Genomic DNA, 27800 nt, shown 5'->3' with positions numbered 1-27800 from the left:
CAGATACATTGTGGCGTGATCCCCGTTTAAGTGTCTCCAAAAGTCTTGTTAAGAAGGGACACTTAAGCGGGGATTACTGTATTAAGTTCATATAGTCTCAGTTCATCTCTAATGCTATTAAAAAGTCGAATGCAGCAGCTCAATCCATATAACGAAAGAAACCCCGAGGCATACTGTTAATATAAAGAAGTTAGCTCTCAGTTTGACAAACTAAGGCAATATTTAATTTTTATTTATTTTGGAATGTGTTGCAAAACTGTTTCAATCTTTATTTTTCACATTTTTTAGTTATTCGACGAGATAGTAATGATATATTGCTAAATATTTATTTTTGTAAAGCCGTTAAGACTATATGAAGTCTCTTGGGATGTTCTTAAATATGTAAGGATCTCAAATTTTCAGTTTGATGTTTGTTCTTAATTTACATATTGAGGTAAATTTTATATTTTGAACTCTCAAAGACTCCTGTTCTAATAAGGCTCTCTCGAGGTTGAAGAAACATAGATGACTATTTCCTTTAGAGCGGAAAAAAGTAGATTCTTGTTAGGATCTAGATAGGACCTTAATTATAAGACTTCTGCAAATAGTAAAAATAATTTATTATAAATATTAATAATATATTTGTTATTAATAAAATATTTCTTAAAGTAAAAAAATAATAATTAATCGAAAAAACAGACCACCTTAAATTTCGATAGCCATACATACATGTAAATATATATTTATGTGATAGTTTTCAGAGTTGCTTATATTCATATTTTCATTCATCACTTGTAAGGAAATTGCATTTTCTCTTTGAGAGCCACAGTTTCTTTTGCGTAGCAGTGATGTTAGTTCACTTTTCCTTTTCATCGTTTTGGACCGGTGAATAAACTTTCTCCACAACTTTCACAGAAGCTTTCCAATCTTGATTCGATTTGTGCAACTTTCAAGTGTTTTGATTTGAGTGATTGCAGGCCACTTGTGTTTATTTACTACAATTTATTGGGTTCCATATGTTTAGATACATATGTAGGAAAAAACTTAATTTTTAAGGTAAATATATGAGGACTGTTAACATTATAGACTCATTGTCATGTCTGGAGATAAGACTATAATGTTTCTACTTTTATAATAACATTATTAATTTTAATGATTATAAACTCTAACATCGGTCACTTAAGTAGCGGCGTGTCCTGCATCAGAGTTCCGCCAACACAACAAGGGGTCTCAGACAACTCCACAACCCCCGCATTCACATCTGTCATAGTCATGTCCTCCACACCACCTACCGACGTTGCAAAGGGGGCATGCACATCGGGATCGAGCGGGAAGAGCGCACGCAAATCGGCGACCGGCGCACACATACACATCTCCGACATTCGCTTGTACTGAGGGGTCTCCTTGAGCGCGTGTCGGCGATTGCGCACCAAAGGCGCCGAGATGTGCGAGAAACGCGGTGTGGCCAGGCGCACACGAAAGCCACAATTAGCCATATACGCATAGAGTTTGGGATTGTCGTAGACGAGGGTGGCCGGCGGATGCCAGGTCTTGAAGTGTTCGTGATAACTGCGCATGTTGATGCCACTGAGGCTTGGGAAACAAGCGGCGGGTGGCAATACATTACCGTTTGTGATCGGTGTGGTGCATGCTGTTGTTGTTGACAGTGGTGTTGTTGTAAATATGCTTGGTAAAATGATTGGCATTGCGCTTGATGAGGTGGCGGGTTCGGCTGCTGTCGGACTCTTGTTGTTTGGTGAGGTGTTGATAAGCGTTGTTGTTGTCGGTGCGGTGTAAATCATTGTTTTTGTTTTTGTTGCTGTTGCTGTTAATGTACTATTTGAGTGGCAAATTACATTCGAACGCTGAATGAGCACAGTTTCTGTGCGAATTTTGTACTTATCGGACGCGTTGTTGTTATCGGTGCCATTGCTGCTGTCGGTGTTGTCACTGATTTCGTTTCCATTTGTTGTTGGCGCTTTTGTTGCTCCATAACTTCTGTCAATCAGCTTGACAGGCGATATGCTGGCTGTTGGTGTTTCCGCTTTGGGTACTTCTAGTTCGTGAAAAATGAACGAATAGATGCCATCGCGCCGCTCGAGCTCTTTCAGCATCAACTCATCGGTGGAGAGATTGATGTCAATGAAGTCTTTAGTGATGGCGGTCATCTGTGAACAAAGAAACTGATCACTATTTTTTCTGGGAGACTTTTTTGAGTACACATTAAAAAGGAACAATAGAGACAGGTTTTCAAAAGGACCTCAATATCCATGGGATTTTTAATACAAAATGACTATTGAATTATGGATTATAAGGGGCAGGCGGTCAATGTCGGTTCATGTACTGCTTGGTGTCGTTCTTAGAACATTGCTTTTCGGAAAAATAGTTAGTAATATACTTCATGAAGCTCTAGCTATCTGACTTTATATTCTGGCGTTGAATGATATTCTTTGAACTTGAAACAGATCTAAAGATTTTAATAAATTACTTTAGAACCTAATTTAATGATTATTAACAAGAAATTTTATAACATTATTTAGTTTTGAGTTCCTATCTTAAAAATGTCTATAGAGGGGCCCACAATGATCCACTCACAAACAAAATTTCTTGATGAAAGTCGGCGGATGCAGAGCAGAATTCCAATGGTTATTTTAAGTTCTTCTGAATTAACGCCGATATTTAATTAGAAGAAGCTCTTTTAGGTTACTTCGGACGCAGAGCAGTTCTCCAACGGTTTTTTGAAATTGATCTCAATTAACCCCGATATTGAATAAGAAGAAGCACCATTTTTGTTACTTCGGACGCAGAGGAGTTTTCCGCCGCTTTTATGAATCTTGTATGGATTAAAGTCGAGATTGAATTAGAAGAAGAAGAATTAGAGAAGAAATTCTATTTGGTTATTTCAAATGCAGAGCTCTAGTGGTTTTTTGAAGTTCGTTTGGTAAACCCCTATTTATTACTTCCAACACAACGCAGTTATCTATCTAAACGTGTTTTGAAGTAAGTCTGAATTAAACCGAGATTTAATTAGATAAAGCTCTAGTTGGTTACTTCGGAATCAGACGGTTTTTAGCCCGGAGAGTGAATAAGAAGAAGCGCTATTTGGTTATTTCGGACGCAAACCAGTTCTCCAACGGTTTTTAAGCTCATCTGGACTAACCACAAGAATGAATTAGAAAAAACTGTATTTTATTAGTTTGGATTTATTCGAACACCGGTCAATCTCATTAACGAATAAAATGAAGCTTAGTATAAGTTCGAATTCTTTTAGTGGACTTGTATCGGGAATACTGTAATTACTCTAACCAGGGCTGAGATTTTGTTTTGTTTTTGATTTAGGGATCTTGAATGTTTAAGACATGAATATTCTTATGATGTTTCTCATTAAATATTTGATTATGTCTTAGTCTCTTGATCAGGTTGCTACACTTAAAAAAATCAACGAATTTTATATGGCGAAACGAGTTGTCGTTTTTATATGAATTTTAAATAAATAAATTTAAATATTTTATTTGCAAAGCCTTCTTTTAGCCAATTTCATAATTTTTGTCTCCACTCCACTCTTACATAGAATTAATTTCATATTTTTTGTTTTCTGCAATTCCATTTTTACACTTAAAAAAATACATTTATAAAATCAAAAATAAATCACTGTTAGCTGGCACTCACTTATAATCCTATAAACGACACAGCAATTTACACTAAATACCGATGGAAAGATAGGCTTCCTTTTTTCCTTTTTTCCTTTTCCACCTTTTTTACCGTTCGAACGGTTCGAACTTTAGTTGTCACAGTCAATGCGTAGCCACGGCTGAAATGCGTCTAAACGCAGCTGCAGGCTCGTCCGACCAGCTTAATTGGAACGGCGGCGCATAAATCATACAGTTTTACATAATTGCACAAACACACACACCCACACATGCTCACAAATACACATGCAAACATATGCGGGCATTAAGCTTCAAATTCTATCGAATTCTCGTCATCCGCTGGCTGCCAACCGCTGTGCTCTGTGCGCGCGATGCGATATCACAACTTTTATTTATTTTCAGCAGAATTTTTGCGAATTTTTATTTATTTTGTGTTTATTTTTCATTTATGCGCCGGCTTTTGCCCATTCAAATTGTCTATTGTGTGGGTGTATGTGTGTGCCTTCCTGTGTAGGTGCGTGTCTGGTTGAATCTTTGAGTATGTGTGTGTTTGTAATGTAAACCAATTGCCGTTAAACGATCAACAAGAGTTGTTTATAGATTAAAAGTAAATAACGAATGCGTTTGTTGCAAAAAAAAAAAAACAAAAAAAGGAATCACGAAAATTATAAAGAAACAAAGGCAAACAATGTGAGATACAATAACAAAGCCATTACCGGCACTGAAATCGTACTGGTATTCTTAAAAAATCTAAATAAATCGGCTTTTATTCGCAAAATTGTTATTTTGTGCTTTTTCACGTTTTTTTGTGTGTTTTGCTTACTACTTTTCACTGTATACTGAACTCAGATGGATTTGTCTGCAACTTGCTTAAACCGTCGAAAATTCAAGTATATGCTCCGTTTTTCGAAATTTATTTCTTTTCAATCACAGAGTTGCAAATTTAGGATTGAAAGAAGGCATTGCTGGCTTGTAGATACCTATTGCATTGACCGATTATTCGATGCAAGCAGAATTTTCATCCAAAATCTGAAATTTTATTTACGAACCACTCAAACTTTAGCACTTTGTTGAATATCTGTCTGATCTGATCTCAAAATTCTTCCAGTAACCACGTTATATTTATGGCTTAGTTATGGCACTTTATAGATTTTCGGTTTTCGCAATTTTGTGGGCGTGATAATGGTCCGATTTCGCCCATTTGCAATACCAACTATCTCATAGTGCCAAGGAATATGTGTACCAAGTTTCTTCAAGACATCTCGCTTGCACAGTCGGACAGACATCCGGATTTCAACTCCACTCCTTTTAATTGAGTCAAATAAGATTTTAATTTACGAAATCAATGTTTTAATTGAGTCACACACATTCAATTTAGTATATATTGTGAGTGAAAAACAATAAATAGCCTTTATGGCAAATATTTTCTTCTGGCCCATCCTTAACCACACGCCACCACTGCATTGATCTCACTTGACCTCCTAAAAGATTAACAATAACATTTGCCTCATATGTCCCATACTTCACCCCACGTAAACCCTAGCGTGTTCTCATAATCTCCTAAAAAATTAAAAAAAAACTCAAACGTGACCTCACCAGAAATCAATATTTGGAAAAATCGCGAAAAATTCGAAACCAAGCTTGACCGACCCCTTCCATACAAATTACTATAATATACTAAATTTTTGGAAAATTTTTATGAAACTTTTAGTGTTGGAAAGCTTATCGCTTGTAGTTTTTAGAACTTTATATTTAAGCAGCTGTCCCTGGTCAAGAAAGTGGCCAAAAATGCAATAATATGGAAATTAAAGAATTTCAAATCCAACGTTTTATTGCTCGTAACTATGTAATAAATAAAACTACGGGATTCTCAATTTGTGCAAATGATAGCTGGAAGAATCCACTATAGATATAAACTATGTTTTAATTTTAATAAATTTTTTAGAAAATTTTCATAGATTTACGAAGTTTTAGGAAGTTCCTAAAATTTAATTTTTTCATTGCCCTTGGCCTTACCAGACCTCTTGTGAAACGTAAACAAATTTTATTTCCATCGTCCCTCACTTGAGTTTACACCTACCTTCAAGTCACCCACAAATGTAAACAAATCCACAAAATCCAGGTCAATGACCTCAGCCAAAATGTAAACAAACCTCTGCCAAAGGTCATTGGCCGCGGCCAAAATATAAATGAACCTGATATCACGTGACCCCTCAAATGTAAACAAACCTGATATCACGTGACCCCTCAAATGTAAACAAACCTGACATCACGTGATCTACAAAATGTAAACAAATCTGACGTCACGTGACCGGTTTGTTTACATTTTGGGGTGAGGTCATTGACCTTTGGCGGGGGTTTGTTTACATTTTGAGGTGAGGTCATTGACCTTTGGCGGGGGTTTGTTTACATTTTGGGGTGAGGTCATTGACCTTTGGCGGGGGTTTGCTTACCTTTTGGGGTGAGGTCATTGACCTTTGGCGGGGGTTTGTTTACCTTTTAGGGAGAGGTCATTGACCGTTGGCGGGGGTTTGTTTACATTTTGGGGTGAGGTCCTTGACCTTTGGCGGGGGTTTGTTTACCTTTTGGGGTGAGGTCACTGACCTTTGGCGGGGGTTTGTTTACATTTTAAGGGTATCGTGGCTTCAGAATTGTTTCCATTTTGAGGGGTTCCTGGACGTTAAGTTTCTTTATATTTTGAGGACTCAAGTGAAGTCAGAGTCGTTTACATTTTGAAGGGAGGTTTAAGTCAAACTGGATTATATTTTAAGATTTACATAAGATAAGGTTTGTTTACATTTTGAGGGATCAAGTGAGCCTCAGTTTGTCTAAAATTTTAAAAGCCATGTAAGGTTAGGAGTGTAGTAAGTGGGGTCCCGTTAAGGCAAGCTTTGTTTCTATTTTAAGTTTAATTATAGACAAAAGAGATCATGGTGGGTTTAAGGTGTCACTTGAGTTCAGCTCTTTTGGGATTTGAGGTCAAAAATTTTCCAAAAATGCATTAAAAATAAAATATAGTCTATATCTATGGTAAAATCTCTCAGCTATTATTAACACAGAATAAAAGTCCCAAAGCTTTAATTTTTTAAATACTTATGGGCTCTAAAGCGCTGAGATTGGATTTCTTTAAATTCTATATTCTTCTATTTTTGACAAATTCTTTGAACGGAGACACGAGCTTAAATCTACAGTTTTTAAAACTATAAGCGATAGGCTTTCCTACGCTAAAAGTTTCATAAAAATTCTTGAAAAATCGAGTAAATTGATGGAATTTATATGGAAGGTGTTGGTCAGGTTAAGTTTCGAATTTTTCGCGTTTTCTCCAAATTTTGATTTCAAATGAGGTCAGTTGTTATCGTTAATATTTTTCAGAAGGTCAAGTGCGATTAAGTTAAGAGTCACGCGAGTTGAATGTGTAATAAATGTGATATCAAGCTAATTGTTTACATTTAGCAGGAAGTCAAGTTATTTTTTAAGTGATGGCAGGCTCGATTGTTTGTATTGTCAAAGGAGGAAATATTCCCTCCAACTTTCTTTAAAATATCTGAGAGACTTAGCTATATTTTCGCTAAAAAGTTTATTAGAAACACTGAACTCCTCGTGTTCGATATATGAGGTCTTGAAAACTTATGGTCCGATTTTATAGGGGCGAAGCCGCTCTATAACTTTGTGCTTTTTGGACTACTAATGTGGAACAATTTCACCTTTATCCTTGTAAAAAATGACGTTTTATGAATGGGACGATGATCAATATTAAAGGGTTAAAAATTCTGGTTAATTTAATTTAACCGAACCTTTCAGGTTCGAGATTTTTAGGGTTTTTAAATCAAGTCGGTACCCTTTTTGAGCAGGAATTTATTCAAATTCAAGTGTTCTTCGTGTTACTATTGTGATTTTTAAGATTAATGTATGAAAGAGCTGGGGAAAAAACCTGCTTAACTTTCCCTCTTTCTAAACTCCAATTAGAAGCGAGCTAATTGTATTCTCCACTCTACCTTTGAGTTTAAATATATATTAACATGTATTCAGTATCCTCTCTCCTCTCTCCGAAAACAGCATGTGTGTGTGTGTAATACATCCATGTTTTTATTACCCTACGGTTCAATGGCTTTGACAACGCCATTAGAAACGAGACCTTAAAGAAACTTCTGCGATGATTATCTGGGTCATTAACACTTTTTGTTGTCAAACGAACGACGACGACGACGAAGGTGCAAATACTCGGGTAAGGTGTTGTCGATAATGGTCATAAAACTTTGAAAGTGTTTTTTGCTTATTTTTCGATTTTACGCTTTGTGCGTATGGAGTGGTGAAACAAAAGAAGCAGCCGCAGACGACGGTGCTCGTAAAATTGTTGTAGCAACTACCGTAACGCCCCCACTTCTACCACCGATGTTCTTTTACCACTGACGGCACGGGCGCTCAGTTTGTACTCCTACTCCGTGGAGTGTCGTAGCGCGCCAGGCCAAAACCGAGTGTGAGCGTGTTTTTATGACATTATCTTTGAAAGTTTACCTCGACGCTTTGGCGTTCGACAGCAATCTCTAATAAACTTTGCCAGCCATTGACATTTAGGCGCGTGTGAATCACGCTTTCAAGTGCCGCTATAGCACACCGTTAGCGTAAATGTCTTTTGGGAAAATCACTTTTGTTGCGGAGTATGCGTTGCCTTCTGATTTCCGCATTGCAGTTCCACCTATGCGTGCAAAACTTTGCTTTGTCTTTGGTAGCTTCTTGCGCTTCCACAACTTCGCTGGTTTTATTATTCTACACTTCAATTTCTTCTTCTTTCATACACATTTCTCACTCGTGAATTTTCAGCTGTGGCTCAGCATCGTTTTTCGCGCTCTTTACCCACAAGCGACTCTTTGTTTTTGCCTCCATCGCCTTGTGCCGTCGCGTCGCCTGTCTTTGCCATCTGACACTGACCCACATCCATTGCACTCTCACTTTCCATCTTTCGCCCCTCTAGCAGCTAACACTCCGCTTCATACATACAAACACGTGTCTTTTGGTGTACTTTCACTTTCATTGCCATTAGGCGACAGTTTGTGCCATAAAATTGCTTTATACTCGTGGAAGAGCAAAAGTTTTTGGCTGTCGAAGACGACTTTCGATTATTTGTTTTGATAGTGGAATTCTTTGAGGTTGTCAATAACATCTCGGGGAGCATGAGGTGAGTTAGCTGCGCAGCAAAAAAATCGTTTGCCGTTATTGGAGCGTAAGCGACGAAAATGTGTTACACTTGATAAATGAGTAGATTTTTCGGTTTGACACTCAGGATTATTAAACTAATAAAAATCATTATTAAAGTACCGTTAAAGTCTTTATTTTACAGCTTGAATGTGGTGAAATTGAAAATAGCCGTTTTGTTGAATTTAGTGGAAGTTTTTGAAGACAGTGAAATTCATTATGGAGTTGACTTCTCAAATCGGAAAGAAAAATAGACAAAATTTGGTAAAGCTGGAGAAAGAAAAGAACAAAAAATTGAGAGAGAAATCCTGAAATAAGACAATGTTTTCAAGTTCGAGATTAATTCACTAAACGTGGAATAGATATATTTAAAAGATTTAAGTTAGGTATCGAATATTGATTTTTCAGAAATCATAAAGAGAACTTCATAATTTGTCAATATCTCTCGTCAGTATCTAGACATATTTTTTTATTTATTTAAGGAAAACTAACACAACGAAATTTTATTATGTTCCCATTTTATTCTTAATTTAAGACCAGGTTATAAGTTATGTTAGGTTAGGTTAGTAGGCATATCTCTTCATATGCAGGAAGATCTCACTTGGACGGTTTTGAGCGCGGTTCTTTGTGATACCAAAAAACGCCTCATGAATCAGAAATACAATCACGATTCGGCAAAGCGCTTGGAATCAGTTACAAAATTGATCATGGGTCGGCTAATGTCACTTCTCACCAATTCGATAGTTTGGCCGAAGGTGTGCCTACCAAGGTATTTCAACCTCAATCTGGCAAATTCATAACATGATATAAGTAATTGCCAGATGATTATCTAAACATCGGACAGTGTCCAGTAAGCATACCTATAATAGCCCCAAGATGGACCTTGCTCAGAGAAAGCAGTTCGAGGGCTCCTTTACGTTTCACTGACACTTCTTCACTAGCTTAGAGCGCTCTATCAGCATTTTCAATGCTTGCGCTCTGCTGTCGGAGTAAATATATATGTATGTACCTAAGGGTAAGGAGTATCCACTACGGAGCAGTGTATCTACTGCACCTTGAACACAGCCCTCTCTGCTTGGAAGACACTGTAGTGGTCTGGTAGTCTAAAGCTGGTGTTTATAAAGAGAAGACACCCGTCCCACCTACCCCCTGAGCATCGTTTCATCCGTGAAAAAGCTCATTGCTCCTCTTCGCCATCGGTTCCTCATCTCTCATATAGCCCTCGTAGGTAGACGGTGGTCTAAGCAATAAAGGATGCAAGCGAACTGACATAGGATTACAGAGTGCCCCTGTTTGGGACCATTCATGTACATAACATCTCTGAGTTTGATAGCAACCCTTGTTGCAAAGCACCTGTCGGTAACATCAACGTGTGCGACATGTAAGATGGAATTTAGGAGATCCTTAATACTTCTTTCTTTGAGTATCTCAATGAAAACCACTTTGTCATTAAAATTCTTTACCCTCATCTCTGATTATGTGATCTTTCGTGCTAATGGTTAGTCGAAAACTGATGTTAAAGGCATCTCTCATCAGCTGAGAACTGAGAGAGAGTAGAAGTAATGCTCAAACGGTTCATAACCCTTAGTTTATCATAAACATCCTACAAAAATACTATGGTTATTCTTCTTTCAGGGTTTTAAAGAATATTTAAATGCTATACAAGGTTTAAAGCCTTCGTTTTGCTATCCGAAAAAAATATGAATAATTTTTAACTACCACTGACTATAACTATCTAACACTGTCATCACTTTGATGTTTTTAATTTATATACTTTAATAAAAATACTCCTGTGATCATAATACAACAACACAATATTTTATCTTAAATTTAAATAAGCAATTATTTCATATCCCCCGCATTCCTTAAACAAATAACTGTCTTTGAAGCACCTAATGCATTTTAAATGTCTTCACTTAACGCTAACAAATTATGTAAATATCTATCTATGTATCTAAGTATGTCAATTTAGCCGCATTAATTGGTAATGCTTATTTATCCGCTCAACCGCTAATGCGTGTTAATTACAAATTTGCCAATCGAAAAGTGATAAGCCCACGAACACCTGTCAGCGAAATGGCTCAGTAGACACGCAACAACAACAACAACAAGAAAAAGTTTGTACACAGGTAATTAAACAGCTATATAACTGTACACATGCTCATTAAAGCGCTGCAAATGACTTACTGCAATGAACTCACACCGCACACCGCCTTTCCGCCGACAGAAGACTTCCGCTTGAGTTTGTAGATAATTACCTTAACCATGACATCCACTACCCACACAGACGATCAAGTTGTAGGCCATCTGTAGAGCAAACACAGAATCATACATTTGTTTATGTATATACAGACTACTTAACCCACTTACCTATAATTTCACACGCTGAAATTTTTATTGCTTTCCACTTCATTCTTCACGTTTCAGCAGTGAAAGAGCGGCTTCGTCGGCTTCATAATGATTTTCATATATCACACATATGAATGTTTGAGTGGCGGTGTTAAATCGTGATATGAATCTAGAATTTGTGCAATAAATGGAAAATGCGAAAGCTTGATGGTTGCAGCAAATTTAACAGCCGCCATTTAAGCCTTAACTTATTCGTATATCAACGTGCCCGCATACGCCGAGCCGTCTCGTACTTCCGTTGTTCATAATTAAAACATTAAATTTGATTGCGCTTTTTATGAGTTTGCGCATTTTTTCTTTTTTGCGGTGGAAAGCAGTATTTTATTTATTTTTATTGGAATTTGGATTTTATTATTCGCGCAAATGATTTTTTGATGAGCTTTCCAAGCCCCGTGTGTCTTCACGAGCTTTTAATTCCCAATTAAATTAACCAACTGTGAAATTTCGATTCAGTTCATGGAATTGGAATATATATCAAGTGATGTTAAATACTTTTGAATTTGACACTTCTAAAGTAGAACTTGCTTTTATCTTACTTCGTCACTATTGGGGTTGGAGTGGAGGTAATTGAGTCCCAGAAATTGGTTATATTCATTATAAAGCACATACGACCAAAATTTTATCATTTGTAGAGATTGTAGCCGGTTCATATGAGCGAGATTGTTGTCAACTTTGTAAATAGTATAGACTACTTCTCAACTAAATTGGGTCGAAGAACATTATACAAAGATCTAGCCATGAAGTTGTGATTTCTCTAGAAATTCTGGACTTCACAGATATTCAATTATGCTTTAATTTTGGTAGACGGTACCATTCAGCAAAATTCGACCTTGTGACTCACAGTCTGGTGGCGGCGTACGACTACAAGATGTAGCTAATAGATCGTGAAGACTGCAGGAAATGTCGATAGCAAGGTACCAGAGAAACAATGGAGCATCTCTAATGTGCTTGTACTGCATTATCAAGGCAACGGCTTCAGCATTTGGGGGCTTCACAGTACGATAATTGGGAAGAGATATCAAACCACAAAATCTTTTGAAATTCGCGTCAAGTGTAGGCATCCTAAAGGACGACTACTTCTCATAACTGACGGCACTTCATCTATTCACAAAGATCAAAACTGGTTTATATGTGGCTTTCTGGCCTACCAGACTAACGTAGCCTAATCTTGTGCCAGAAAAAATTTGTTCTGGATGTGTAGTCCCGACTGTCGTTGGAATGGTCTCTTGTCACAAAGAGTTTTCTCTAATTTCTTCTAATTTGGCTTCTCTTACACATGTAGCGACTGAACGAAAAAGTTGAATTATATTATCTGTTTTGAGAAATAAAAAAAGAAAGAGAGACAAATGCTGAGTAAAACTCTCAAATAACATAAGTGATGGTCTAGAAGGGAGCCTCCACTTTCTCTATTCCACGAGGCTTGACAAAAGTTTGAAGTTTTTTTTTCATTTGCGGAGAAGATCATATGTATTCTTTGTGACTTTGCTACCAGGGTTGACAGAATTGTGAAGTGTTCTGGTTATGTAGATCCGAAAAAGTCGGGAACAATAGAGGTACTTTATCATTTAAGGTGGAGGTCGTCAAAATGGCTTATTATGGCTTTCTTGTTAAGTTTAGGTTACCTACTCCAATGCTGAAACTGTATCCAAGAGAACTCATACTTTATGACAACTATTTCTCAAACAAACCGCATGTTCCAAGATAGACGCTAACCTCTTAAATAGAACTTACAGTATCCTAATATCGATCACTTTGGTGGTTCCCCTTCTCCCTTTCTCAACTCGCGCAAGAGTATGGGAAGTGCTGAAACCTTCTCGCAGGTTGTGGATCAAATCCATACTCTTAAAAGGACTAATAATGAACAGGGTATATTAAGTTTGTCACGAAGTTTGTAACACCCAGAAGGAAGCTTCGGAGGCCCTATAAAGTATATATATAAATGATCAGTATGTTGAACTGAGTCGATTTAGCCATGTCCATCTGTCTGTCTGTCTGTCTGTCTATATATATACGAATTAGTCCTTCAGTTTTTAAGATATCGTTTTGAAATTTCGCAGATGTTATTTTCTCTTCAAGAAGCTGCTCATTAGTCGGAACTGCCGATATCGGAGCACTATATCATATAGGTGCCATACAAACTGAACGATCGGAATCAATGGCTTCTATGGAAAACTTCCGCATTTTACCACGTATCCTCACGAAATTTGGTGTGAGTTATTGTCCATAGAAATAATTTAATCTCCGAAAAAATTGTTGAGATCGGTTCACTATAGCATATTGCTGCCATACAAACCGAACGATCGGATCAATGACTCGTATGGAAAATTTTCGCATTTTACGTGGTGGACGAAATTTGACATGGATTACTGCTTAAGGTAATAATATAATCTCCGAAGAAATTGTTCAGATCGGTTAACTATATAACCTTAAGGTTTCTAGCAAACAACTCGGCTAAAAAGAATTATTAAAATTTTTTCTTACTTTTTCGTACGTCTTTAGATTTGCTTAAACACATAGTTACTAAAAGTAGTGCACCTGTGAATGGTATATTAGCTTCGGTACAGCCGAAGTTAACGTTTTTTCTGTACCCTTATTAATTTTTTTATAACCGCTGAGGCTGTACTCGTAAAATCCAAAATGATAATATTCTATATTTCTTTTTGACGAAAATTATATTTTATTTCGTTAAATTAAATATTATATTCCCGTTAAATCTTCGAAAAATGCCTCCTTCGACCAAAAATTAATAAAAGTGTGCAACTATATTTATTTTAGTATTTACTTACTTCATAACCAAGTTTATTGAGTCTGACCTTTTACATATTTTTTTTTATATTATTTATCAAATCGTATAATTTACGAATTCAATATTCGGAATTCGAAATGTTTCCCACTTTGCAATTGATGGCTTTTTATTTAAATATTTTCATGTAAATTTACACTTGACCAATTTATTTATCTATTCTCCTGCGTTTGTTACACTTGTTGTTGTTGTTGTTGGTGTTATTGCATTGATAAGTGAACACAAGTATTTATGTAAAACAAAACTATATTTAAAGCACACAAACACATTCGCACTCAAACGCATAGATAAACACACCATTATGTTGTTAAACAATAACAAACAAGCGGCAAACAAGAGAGCATAAAATGGAAATAGAAATGTGAATAAAAATGCAAATAAATAAATAAGTGAAACTTTTGCGAGACCACTTCCATAACCATCAGCTATCCATCCAACTCGTATAAATTTACACATGTATGTATGTGTGTAAGAGTGTGTGTTTGACTGCCTTTTCCGTCGATTTGAGCGTACAATAAAAGTTTTATTTATTTCAATGCAACGTGAGTGGCGCTGGACTGAGTGTACGCTTCAGATATATTTGTGTTTATACATACATACATGCAGTTGTATGAGCATATGTGTACATATTTATGTGGAACACACACGCATTCACGTGTGATTTTGCTAATATTTATATTTATCGTATGTTGTTTGCATAAAAGTTAGTGATATGAGTTTGTAGTTTAACTTTCGACAAAGCAGGCGGAGGGGGGAAACAATAAAATCAGAAATTATTGGAATCCGAATAAAAATATGTTGCCGTGTATTTACCCGCAAACTTGAATTGTTTCTGCAAATTTGTTGGAATGGAGATGCAATTTTTATTTTTTTTTTATGTATTTACGAGGGTGGTCCGATAAATACTTAGTCTGACGATATATTTATACTTTAAACCAAACATATTCAAACTCCTCTAACCTTCTGTAAAATATTTTTTTTAGAGGTTTGTGAAGTAGTAAGCGATGATAACTCGACTCAAACTTCTGGCCAGTAAGTGACGTTTTCAGGTTTGAAAACGAAAAAGAAGTTGCATGGGCCAAATCAGGAGAACACGGTGTATGGGGCAGCAGTTCGTTGTCTAATTCGCCTAATTTGACCGTAACGGTAGGTCAATGAGAGGAAGAATATTTCTTTAAATAATAAACCAATGCTGTAGAAACTGTAACAATTTTGTTCAAGTAGGGCCCTCTGAATCTCAGAGGATGTTTAGTATCATATTTCCGACCAACGGGACAGTCTTCGCCTTCTTTGGATCAGGTTCTGCGGACTCGTTCCTTGATCTCTGTTGTGTGAAACCTACCCAATAAGCCGAAGCTGTGGGGTCCAGCGATCATTCTTTCCTTCTTCATTTAGTCAATGTAGATCAGACCTTCTGAACACCAGAAGTCAATCACCATCACCTATCCATCCAATAGGATAGCCTTCGCCTTCTTTCTTTCAGGTTGGCCAGACTGTGTCCTCAAGAGTCCTGTGAAAATTTTGTCTTTCTTGAGGTAATCAAAGTATTTCAGACTATCTAAATCCTAGAAGCCAATTACCATCACCATTCTGGTCAATGGGATAGTTATCGCCTTCTTTGAGTTCAGGTTCTCTTTGATCTGTGGTGTGTAAAATCTGCCCAATAATACGAATCACTAGATTGCTGTGTCCCTTTTGTCCTCAGATCTTATGGATCCTCGAATACCATAACTTTTCCGGACGAAAGAACAGTTTCTGCTTTCTTCAGAGGTGGTTCTCCGGAGTTCTATGACCATTTTGTCCTACTTCATAGAGTCAATGTAGATCAGTCTATCTGAACCCCATAACACAATTACCATTACCTTTCAGGCAAATGAGTCAACCTTCGCCTTCTTTGGATCAGTTTACCCCGACTTTTTCGTATAGAGTTCGATGACCATTTCGTTTTTCTTCGGGGAATCAAAGTAGGCCAAATCTTCTGAATCAGAATCAGTTGGATCAGTTTACCCCGACTTTTTCGTATAGAGTCCGATGACCATTTCGTTTTTCTTCGGGGAATCAAAGTAAGCCAAATCTTCTGAATTCAAGTGCACATTTACATTCCCCTTCGCCTTCTTTGGATCAGTTTACCCCGACTTTTTCGTATAGAGTTCGATGACCATTTCGTTTTTCTTCGGGGAATCAAAGTAGGCCAAATCTTCTGAATCCAAGAGCACATTTACATTCCCTTTCGCCTTCTTTGGATCAGTTTACCCCGACTTTTTCGTATAGAGTTCGATGACCATTTCGTTTTACTTCGGGGAATCAAAGTAGGCCAAATCTTCTGAAACCAAGAGCTCGTTTGCCTTCCCCTTTCCTGTCGATTACACAGTCTTTGCCTTCTTTGGATCAATAATTCGAATCAATAGTGTGTAATGACCATTTTGTAGTCAGATCTTGTGAATTTTCGAAAATATTTCCAAAACTTTTCGGTCGATAGGACAGGTTTTGGTTTCTTCAGAGTACACAATTACAATGAATAGTCTGCCGTTACTCTCCGTGGTAACGTTGAAGCTCGTTAAACTAATTTTACGGTCGTCTGTGAAAGAAAAAATTCATCGTATCTTTGCTGTATTTTGTTTCCCTGTGCGATTTCCCTTGGAAAAATAAGAATCGCATCACCGGCCGATATTGGTATTTTGCCATTTTAAAATCCCGGACAGGCCTTTTTTCACACACGGCGAAAACAAAATAAGCGTGAAGAAAGCGGAGGCATTTATGGGACTGCCCTCGTGTTTATATTATTCTCAGAGGGTTGACATTTAGGTTAGATTTCGTACAGAAGAATCAAAGGTTGATATGTTCAATGCACTCGATTTTTTCTCTCTTCCGAGTTTATTATTTTGCTAAAAATGTGATTGTCCATAAAAGTCAGAGAGATTTGTACTTCATTATTTTGCCTTAAGAAACCCATCAATCGCTCCAACAAATAATGTCGAAAATCAATGTATAGGCCTCTTTATTACGACTCCACTAAAGTTCTATTTCCTTTCGAAATTTGTATGTAAGTGTATTTTTTGCAAGACATCAACAATAGTGTCATAACAAATGCTCATTTACAAAGAACTCCATCATAATGGCTGTGACAGCATAAATATTTAATGGTTGCCAACATTTCGGCTAATCTTTCCTGGGAACAGCTTGACAGCTGTCATGAAAATTTTGCTTGGCAATCGAACCAGCAGAAACAACGGCTGAGGCTGGCCAACACTGGCTGACTGCAGGCGAGCGAAATAAAACAATAGGAAATTGTCACATTAGTAAGAGAATTACAAGCACACACACATATACTATGATACATGCATTCATAGTAGAATAATATTATACATAACGGGTATAAAACGATTTGCTGGAGGAATATTATGAATGTCAAGTATGCGGAGTGACAAGGAAGTACAACAAGGATGTTGTGGTGCAGCAGCTGTGGAAGCCGGAAAATCAAAATACAGAAACGGGTTCTGTTTTTAATGCTCCGAATAGTTTTGTGTGGCAATACTGTAGTGTAGAGTGTGCACAGAAGTGCATTTACAGTGGTTTGCAGGTTAATGGAAACGGAGGGTAGTAATAATCTGGCTTTCGGTTTATATTTGTGTTGGGTATAAAGTGTTTTGTGGTCTCCTGTTTTTCTAGCGGAGATTCAGTTATTGTGCTCAGATATCTTAATTCTTGAGCTTCAAACAGCCACCTAAGGAATTTTGAAAAGTCTATAACTAAACTCAGTTTTTCTTCCGGAAGTCTAAATTGAATCATTGTGCTGCAAATCAACCACTTCAAATCTTTGTCAGTCTACAATGACTCCTCTATTGATTTATTAGCTATTTCTTCAAAGTACTCAAAATTCACAACTGAACAACTGAAGAAGGTCTCTTAACGCTTCTACTCAAATTTTCCTCACAACATGTCAGAGGTCAAATTCAAAAATAATTGATTTAGGGTAATTTTGTGTCTCTGTTCCACAAATTAATAAAATGTAACATCTGCTACCTCCCATATACCTGATTATAGGTAATATACTATACTACTTTCTAGGTAGCACATACTCCATCTGATTCGTTCAGTTTATAATATAAACATAGGAAAGAACTCTACAGATCACAGAGAGCGTTCACAAAATGAAAAACCCAGAGAAGCCAGGGTCAAAAAGTGGTTATTGTAAGTTAACCGGGACAGGTGTTTGTAAGTAAGTCTTAATCGCGTAATAGTGAGAGGATATTTCATATATTGAGAGAAAAAATAGATGGAGATAGAAAAAAATACGGAGTGAGAGAAAAAGAGATAGAGAGGGGAATGGAGATACAGAGACAAATAAAAAGAGAGAGGAAAAGGGATGAGAAAGATAGAGAGACAGAGATGAAGATAGAAAAAGTGATAGAGGGAGAGAGTAAGAAAGAGAGAGAAAAAGATATATATAGAGAGTGAGAAACGGAGAAAGACATATATAATACTTTTTTTAACAAAACTCTCCTGCATTATCAATATGTCCACCGCTGTACATTAAAAATAAAGCACAATAAGAGCAACAGTAAAACACTCGCAATAATAACTGTTTAAGCACTTCGTTTATAATATAACAGTGAATGACAGAAATTTAAATAAGCAATTTAAAAAGCTATACACACATTTCGCCATTGAATATTTAAGTTAAATATGTTAATTTAATCCGTTATGCACTAAATCGCTACAATTCTAGCAAAAATTTAATTTCACTAGAGCACGCATGCTTTGTGAAGAGCCACCAAAGAATTGGGTCATACTCATAAAGAGGCCAATGTTAAGTTTTACGACTTCATTTAAATTTTCAGCTTAAATTAGTTAAGCTGATAAGCTTGATTCCTGCCAACCAAAGCTGTTTCCTTAGAAAGACACACACATACAACACAGTTATGACTAGCTTGAGCTCAAGCACAACTCTCAGCAGAACAAATGCTGGCGTTTACAAAGGCTTTCGGTCTCTTAACTTTTGATATGATCACATTTTACTGGCTGCCTGCCACATTTGGCTATGAAAGTGCAATTAGACTGCATATGTCGCACGGTAAATAGCCATTGAATGCCTAAATATATACACTATGCTGCATACTTCCACAAAAAGTTGCCTAAAATCACTCACACAGACACTCACAAGTAATATTCAGGACTTTTAATTCCTTTTCTGTATATGTTTGCATGTATGTATGTGTTCCACCACTGGTCAACTGGTTGTTGAATTGGCTGCCCAAGTGTCTGGTCAGCTGCCTCGACGGCTTGCTGCGAGTAGCACAGTAGTATTTTATGGATGTCACTGCGCTTTGCTTGAGTTAAGCTTTCATACATTCATAGTAGCTTTGCCTTATATTTGTTGTTGCGCCTATTGACCACAAATGCTGCTTCGAAGCACCCATTTTGTAGGCCGTTATGGATCACAAATAGCAAAGGCAAATGTTCAGTTCATTAAAAACCATTGTGGCCAACTTTTATTGACTTTAATTTTTGGCTTCGCACGCTCAACGATGACGACGCCGGCTGGAGTCCTGAGCGTTACGAAGCGTGCGCGGCAAGATATGAGTTCTGCTGACAATCACGAGCAGCAGACATGGCAACTAATGGATATTTACTTTGTGAATTGTATGTAATTTATGCGGTTTTGTACATATATCTTAATAGATATACAAAAATTAATATGTGTCTATATGTGGACTTTGGGAAAAATGAAATTAAGACTCTTTTGGGGTTTCTAGGCAAATTTTGAAACTAATATATTGTTGATTTGGAGCTTCCTCTTAAGTTATATGTGTAAATGTTTACCGTTAACACTTCGTTTGCCAGTTGGCTTAATCGTCCTTCAAAAAGGTACCAAATTTTCAATAAAGCCTGAATTGAACCTAAGCCTCACCAGCGGCTATGAACTGGGCTAAAAAAGTGTCTACATAAAATACTGCATAGCGCATACCATTAGTTTATATAGGTTTCACATTTCAATACCAATAAACTGGTTATTGTTTTACGTCTTTTCCGGAGAATACAAAATTACTCTTAAAACTTTTCTTTTTTAGAAAGTAATCACTTATAGCAGTTCTTACTTCGTTTTTACAGTATTTCAAGCTGAGAAAGTATCAAATTTTCCCTCTATTCAGTTGCATATCTGCTTCGCAAATTGACATCCAAGCGGTCCAAGTCTTTCTTAACTTTGTACTATATACACCAACCCGTATCAGGTCTCTCTCTCTCTCTGCGGGCTCTTCAAGTCTCCGCTGATCGTTAAGTCCATCGGAGTGAGAGTTTAAGGTTCTGATGTAAAATTAGGAGTGATCTTTGATATTCGATGACCTCAACAAACGTTAAAATTTTCCTTTATATAATTTCATAAATAATAACTAGGTTCCCTTTTTCATTGTGTTCTCTAATTTTTTTCCGTCTTTAGTAAATATTTTAAGTTCTGTCATTCCCTTCTTCTTTCTGAGATACCTGAGGTTACGATCAGTTATGGTTTTTTTTGGGATCGAGAGGCATTTGAACGATAATAATTATAAAATGTTTGAGTAACTAAAGTCAATCATAACTTCAGCCTTGCCATCCTGCTAAATAGGATTATGGATTCGAAAATATTTCTGTATATTATATTTATATGGTATGTACTCCTCGTTATAGCTAAACTTCCAAAAGTATGTATATCTTCAATCGAAACTGACCACATTTTATGTTTATTTTCACATTGAATTTCTAAACTACAAAACAGCATGCTATGAGCTCAAGCACATTACCGCATGTAATCCCCCAAAAAACTTTACTTATTTCAAGTGTGTGCTGGCCTTTGCGGCTTCAGTGTTTACTTATTCACTTGTGTGTATACGAAAGTGGATGTTGGCAGTTTCGTAAGTAAGCTGATAAAAGCACAAAATTATATAAAGTGGACTGTAGACGACTTACTTATTGGTTTAGTTCACTTTATAAATATTATTCTTGGTTTAGATGTATTTATTTTATAACATGAAATAGAATATATTTTGTGGCTAGTGATTGTTTGCGGTGGAACTTTTGAGCAAACATTGTAGAAGGTGAGGTTATGAAAGCTTCGATATTATACTAGAATATCTCTATAAAAAAATTTGATAAAATATTGAAAACATCTCCAATATTAAGAGTGATCTGATTATTTGAATTATTCTCTCACTGATTCATCTGAAGTCCAGTACACCTCAAATGTTTAATACAAGTTTACATTCGAACTTAAGTAAAGTCCAACGAAATTCTCAGAGGAATTAAACTTGTTAAGGAAGACGTATTAGGCAGATATAAAATCTCACAGACGGAACATTTTGTTCTAAATATCTTACCATCTGTTTTCGCAAGAACCTGTCCTATGGAGTTCTTAGGTATTCAACTGTTCCTGGGGAAGGCCTGACTCAAATAGTGTGTAACGATGGTACAGTTTGTTACTGAATGAAGTCCAAATTCTTAAAAATTTGTGTAACATTTGTCACCAGGAATAATCGCTCTGTAAAAATTAAATATGTGTTATGAATTCATAATATTTTAAGATTTCCAAGTTCTTTTTCGAGCGCCTTCTTTAAAACGGACATGAGCGACACTATATACCACATTTAAAACAATTTGAAAAAAAAAAAAAAAAAATGTTTCTTCCACCACACTTCCATCCTTCAACTCTCAATTGCAACTCCTCTGCATTCATTACAAAAACTTCAGATTAAATTTAGTGGAAAATTTTAATTTTTCGTCCATTATTTCGCTCTACGCTTGTTATCCGCTCACTTACCATGGTTCTTCTTTTTTTCATTTTTGCTTTTTTTCACGTTTGCTTGAATTTGTGTTTTTTCTGTTTTGCGGTTTACAACTTTCTTTGTCGGTTTCCTTAATAATTTTCTTTGTCTGTTTAAATGCACTTCCTTTCACTTCGCTTTATGCTGTCTGCGTGCGTTAGCAAATCAATAAATTTGTGTGGAATCGCAATACATAAATTGAACCCATAAATGCCTGAAGTGCGCAAAAAAGTTTGTAGAGATATATTTAGTACCTATACATAACATAGATGCCGCTGTTACAATCTTACATAGTTTGCTGGCAAGCAACCAATAAATGATGTTACAAATGGCATGTGTAGCGATATTCTTAAGTTGCAGAAAAGTTGGGTATAATATTTACAATTATTGGAACTTTTGTAGGAATTTTTTAATTCATATAATAACAAAACAGTTGTTTTTCTCACTTTAAGGGGGGGGGGGTAAGGTTTGTTACTTCGAAAAAAGACTTTTTTTCATGATTTTTTTTATAAAAAATTGCTGTAGGTTTATTTTACATATTATTATATGAAAGTACAACATTTGAAGGATACTTAAAAAAAGTTTTATCGAAAAATAGCGAGGAATAACGGATTTATCGTTGATCTCTGCAGGCACCTCGAAAAGAAGTTTTTTGCGGTGACCAGCCTACAGCATCACTGGATCTTCCGAAACCAAAAAATCAAAAAGCTTTCTTTAGTTTATCTTTCAATCGACGTCGAGTTGTTTTTAATATTTCAATTTTTGGTACCATTTTCAAGCCAAAATGACGATTTTAGACGAAAAAATCGATCAATTTGTTATCGTAAAAGTGTTAGTATATAAAATTTTTGGAAAAACTCGACGTCATTCGAGAGCTATATGTATGTAGAATATTTGTACGAAATTTCAAAACGATCGATGCAGTAGTTTTTTCTGTAGGCTGGTCACCGACTTTAAAAATGTCATATTTGGGAAAATCGATTCAAAATTTTGTACACTCAGTGCAGGTAGCTGGAAGGCGCGCAAACCTAAGTTAGAGGTACCGTTATTCAACCTGCTGTAATTTCGTTAGTTTTTCTCCGAAGGACCTAAAACTTTGACACAACATTCTTGAGTAAAAAAAATTATATTATATTGAAGTACCTTGTTATTCTTAGAAACAATTAGAAATAGAGTATTTTATTAAGAGCAGTTGATAGCTAGTTGCGCCCATTTTTTGATATAAAATTTAATTATCCAATACAAAATAGAAATTTACCTAGTTTCATTTCGATATCTCGCTTAAGACTTAAATATATGTATTTATTATCCTTAATCCTCTAGATTAGATCACCTAAAAATTGGCTATACTACATACAGACTAGTAGGAGATCAGGTTACAAGCTATTTATTTTTAATACCATATCACACACTAATGTTTTTTGGGATAGTGCGCTTGGCCCCGCTCCTACTAAGTTTTTTGTATATATCTTGTAAACTACTGAAGCTATATTAAGCATACTCTCTGGAGTTGTTTCCTTTAGCCACTTACTTATACAGTCTAAAAATGGAGGAAATCGGATTGGTGGCGTCCTCTAATTGGTCAAAAAACAATACCCCTAAAACTACACGTCCGATTTCAATGGTACATAATATTTTCTTGATACTCTGTGTTACCGATGTAAAATAGGTAAAATAGATTAACAACCACGCCTACTTCCCATATATATCAATTTTGAAGTCCAACTGATAATATATAAGTCAAGCATCAGTAAAGATATCGTTACAGAACTTTGCCTAAATACTTTATTTCTAGTATTTCCACAAGGCCCCAGATATCAAAAAAAAGGACCTCGAAGTTTACATTTAATTTTTTATTGAAAATATCGGTAAATAGTTGAAATCAGACCCGAGAGTTACACCTGAACTTAGCCCATCCTTATTTACCTTTGTTAAAATATCAAATTAAAACCTTCGGAGGGATGTATTGCTGTTACTTTCTCGAAATTTTTTTAGTATTTCCCATATATTGTCCGATATAATAGGACGTTCACTTTTGCTGGAAGCTTAGCACAGCTACCTACTCCAATCGATGTATGTATATCTCGAACTATTGCTAAAACCACGGAGGTACGGTGAGGTACAATACACCTGCATTCTTAACCTTTAATTTCTCGAGTTCTATATTGATGAGTCTTGGAAACTAGTTATTTAAATGCTTTTATTTCTAGGACAATTAGGTTATTTTATAAGATGATCCACATTGAGAGAGGACCATACTTGAATTTCTGAGGGCAGTCCTTTTTGAAGCTAGAAAAAACCTATAATTATATATCGCGTCTCGATCTTTATAACATAAATAGTTAACCCGGATGACTGAAGTTTTTAGATCTAAGTATCTCCACACAGTATACCAGCTCAATCTCTTTGATTGTCACAAAGTTATAACGCCACACCGCAAAGGCATCAGGACATGAGTTGATTTCAAAATGCTATTGTATTACTTTCAAAATGAGCCCAATGAAACTTTAAAGATGACCTCAAAAAATTTCTTTTTTGAAGGTAGAAAAAACCTCCAATTATATATCGCGTCTCGATCTTTATAACATAAATAGTTAACCCGGATGACTGAAGTTTTTAGATCTAAGTATCTCCACACAGTATACCAGCTCAATCTCTTTGATTGTCACAAAGTTATAACGCCACACCGCAAAGGCATCAGGACATGAGTTGATTTCAAAATGCTATTGTATTACTTTCAAAATGAGCCCAATGAAACTTTCAAGATGACCTCAAAAAATTTCATTTATTCAAAATAACCTAGGATTCATCAACAGCAAAGGAGAATTATTTCTTTGTCTATTTAAAAGTATGTCTCACTGTTTTCTAAACTTTTATATGAATTTTCTTTTATGGAAACTTTGAAATTTCTTCCACTTAAATTCGAATGCTAACCTAAAAATTTCAGCAAATCTGCATTTGAATTTCCAAATTACTTCGAAAGCGTTCTATGCCGACAGACAATAGCATTTAAAAGTTCTCTCTGAAAGCGAGAAGAAATTTGCGGAGTAAAAATAATTAAATTTGTGTAATTTGCTCATGCGTTTGTGAATAGAAAATTTCTTAATATTCCCTTAAACATGTGCAGTTACTTGGTAACTTCTCTGAACTGGGTACATATAAACCTACACATATATAGTATATGTGTGTCAGTTGAAAGTGTCTTCTTGCGCATAAAGACATGCCCTTAGAAACAACAAACTTATTTGCAGTTATTTGTTGTTTGTGTGGTAAATACTCGTATATGTTGCATGTTGCACGTACGTACATTTCTAATGTTGCTGTTAGCATAGAATTGTTTTACGATTAAAACTTTTCGCTTCTCATTTAAGTATGGCAACGAGTGAGTATGTTGTGTGCGAAAAGTTTGCCAAGAATTACTAGGAGAACAAAGTGACATGCGTGTATAAATACAATTTAATGTATTTGAATGATATCTTAAATGTCTCGATATATCTTTAAATGATTTAAGTGGTTTTGGTTTTGTATGTGGTATGTGAGATTCACTCTGGCAGAGTTGTCTAAGTTGTTGTGTTGAATACTTTGGCAAGAGAGTCTTTTGTGATATGTGTAATTAAAAAATGTTTCGAAAATTTTATTTTTCAGTTGATGAATGATTAAAATGTTAAGACTTTTCAGGCTGTCATTGAAGAAATAGATACTACAGTGAACATAGAAGAAAGAAAATATGAGACGAACATCGAAAAATATTAATAATATCGGTAGATGACTGTGGCAAGTCTCAGTAAAAAAAGTATAAGGAGTTTCTGTCGACATGATTTCAAAATTCTACTATTTTGTACGAGGTTATTCCTTAAGGGGTTAGGGGTAGTCAAAGACACGAAAAAATGACAATTTTCAGTATTGTTTTTTTTTTTGTTTTGCTATAAAATCATGTTATTTTACAAAAGTAATAATATGGGATTTTTTTTTTACTTGAAGTCCCGAAAATTAAAAAAAAATTGTAATTTCCAAAGTTATAGCTGTTTGTGTTGACCAGTTCCAAAAACAGGTCCTTTCGGTGACTATCATAGGTCCTTGTAGATTCATCTAAGATCAATCGGATAAGAAAAATTAGTTTTTTAAATAGATAATCCTGGACCGGATAGAATTTTTTTTGATTTTTTCAAAAAATAACAAAATGGCGGCCTCAGGAAATTTTTTCTAGAATTTCGGGTAAAAATCGACAGTTAATTGGTCTTAAAACATCGAAATTTTAATAATATTGTTAAGATACTACACTTAACGAAAATGCAAAAAAAAAAAAATTAATCCTGACTACCCCTAACCCCTTAAGCTTTAATTTCTTGAGTTTTACATAGGATAATGCAGCAATTTGAAAAATTATTTACATAGGTTTAGTCGAAATTACTTCTACAATTAACTATTTTTCAAAAATGTTTACAAGAGCTCTGATTACTTGAGTTTTTCATTGATGACTCCATTAGGGTAGTTCTTTAAATGGTTTTTAACTCATTTCTAAGGTAATTGGGTTAGGTTATATGTCAGTTCCCCTTTGAGAGGAGAAACAATTGGATTTCCTACGGGTGGATCTCCAGTCTCGAGAAAGCACCTGAAATCGATCACAAATTAAGGTGGTCGTTTCCCTATATCTATTTCCGATGTTTCACCCTGTAAACTTGAATGGTATCAGTTAAAAACGCCAAAAAATATTTTTTTGTTATGAAATATTTTTTTCGTGTCATTAATGATTCTTTCAAAAATATTTCTGCGCAATATTGTTGTTGCCACTTGCGTTCCCCAATTATTGTTTGCAAATTTGTCAAAAAGTATGTCAAACATTTAAAATTTGTAATCACCACAGTAAAGCTACTTAACGCACTTCCTTTTCATATACTCGCAGTGGACTGTTGATGACTAACTACGCTTTCACGTTCTTGCTTTTGTTGTACTCAGCTGTGCTGCTGTAAATATGGCCAAACTTAAGCGCATTATTTGAGAACAAGCAACATAAGCAACATAATAGAAACAACAATGTTTATTTCCGGTGTTATGCAATAGTTCCCTGTCGTCCCAACAACGCCTTCATATCCGTGCTCTTCGTTCTGCTTCAACTCCTCATCACCTCCTTGCCTTCGTTCTGCTTCAACATCAACTGCCACAACATGGCCGCATTTTATATGCAAATTCAGTGGTGAAGCAGCACAAAAACTTTAACGGTATTTATGCAAAATACTTACTGAAAGGTAAGACATAACAACACGCAGAAAGTGGAAACAAAAGAAAATGGCAAGGTATGAATGGAAGAGGGGCTTAATAGGGGATGAAAACGAATGAAATGCCACAGATTATTTAAAGGGCGATGACATTAGAAAAGCTAGACATTTTGTGATTGACTGAAAATGACTGGTGAATCTAATAGGATGACAGCGCTTCTCAGCAGGAAATATGTTTAGGGTTTTCCGAAGTATGATCTCTTTTTAAGAGGATTTTTTCTAAAATTTTAGATTAAGGTATTCGAAATACCTGATAGTTAATTTAAACTCTACATTCTAGGATAGGGCAATCGAAATATACATATATGATGACGAGTTTGATAAATTGGCTATACGTCTTAATTTATTAAAACCGAGGGTAAAGGTGCATTGCCATTGTCTAATTCCTTATCTATGGGATTCCGCCTGTGAAAACTTTGAGGTTTCTAACCATCTTGGACCAGAAGTCCTTGAGAAAGAGAGAATTCGGCTTTTAATGAAGACGCCACATAGAAAGATCAAAACAGATACATATGTGACCTCAAATTATTTCTTAAACCTTAATAGCTCGTACAGTGAGTACTTCTTCATTTATCATAGAGTAACTCTACTATTGTTGAATGTTTTCGTCAGTTCATGTGTAAGATCTCATCTGTCCACTGTGTCGTGGTGGTTTTAGAGTTCCTCGGTGTTCTTACTTCTTCTTTTACGAAGA

The 27800-nt window shown here is 35.8% G+C and overlaps 2 protein-coding genes across 3 annotated transcripts in view; one reads left to right on the top strand and one right to left on the bottom strand.

Annotated features, from left to right (window-relative positions):
* LOC105210656 (acetylcholine receptor subunit alpha-like) overlaps window positions 1–27800 on the top strand; it is a 321573-nt gene that overhangs the window by 5968 nt on the left and 287805 nt on the right. The gene's annotated exons all lie outside the window — the stretch shown is intronic.
* LOC105210554 (uncharacterized) lies at window positions 26–3832 on the bottom strand. 2 transcript variants are annotated; one of them, XR_008471260.1, is made up of 3 exons: window positions 3649–3832; window positions 709–2147; window positions 153–577 (listed from the first exon to the last, which is right to left on the bottom strand). XR_008471260.1 is itself a non-coding variant. In XM_011181587.3 (2 exons), the coding sequence occupies exon 2, from the start codon at window positions 2145–2147 to the stop codon at window positions 1155–1157; it is 993 nt and encodes a 330-aa protein (XP_011179889.1). In that variant the 5' UTR covers window positions 3649–3832; the 3' UTR covers window positions 26–1154. The 2 variants fall into 2 exon arrangements, 1 of the variants encoding a protein (XP_011179889.1); XM_011181587.3 differs by having other exon boundaries at window positions 26–2147.

The sequence above is a fragment of the Zeugodacus cucurbitae genome, chromosome 5 (genome assembly GCF_028554725.1).
Source record: "Zeugodacus cucurbitae isolate PBARC_wt_2022May chromosome 5, idZeuCucr1.2, whole genome shotgun sequence".
Classification (NCBI taxonomy): Eukaryota; Metazoa; Arthropoda; class Insecta; order Diptera; family Tephritidae; genus Zeugodacus; species Zeugodacus cucurbitae.
The sequence above is the reverse complement of the archived record's forward strand: the minus strand, read 5'-3'. Positions and strand labels throughout refer to the sequence as shown.

Coding starts and splice junctions, on each gene's coding strand:
- LOC105210554 (XM_011181587.3), bottom strand. CDS start 2,147: ATGACCGCCATCACTAAAGACTTCATTGACATCAATCTCTCCACCGAT.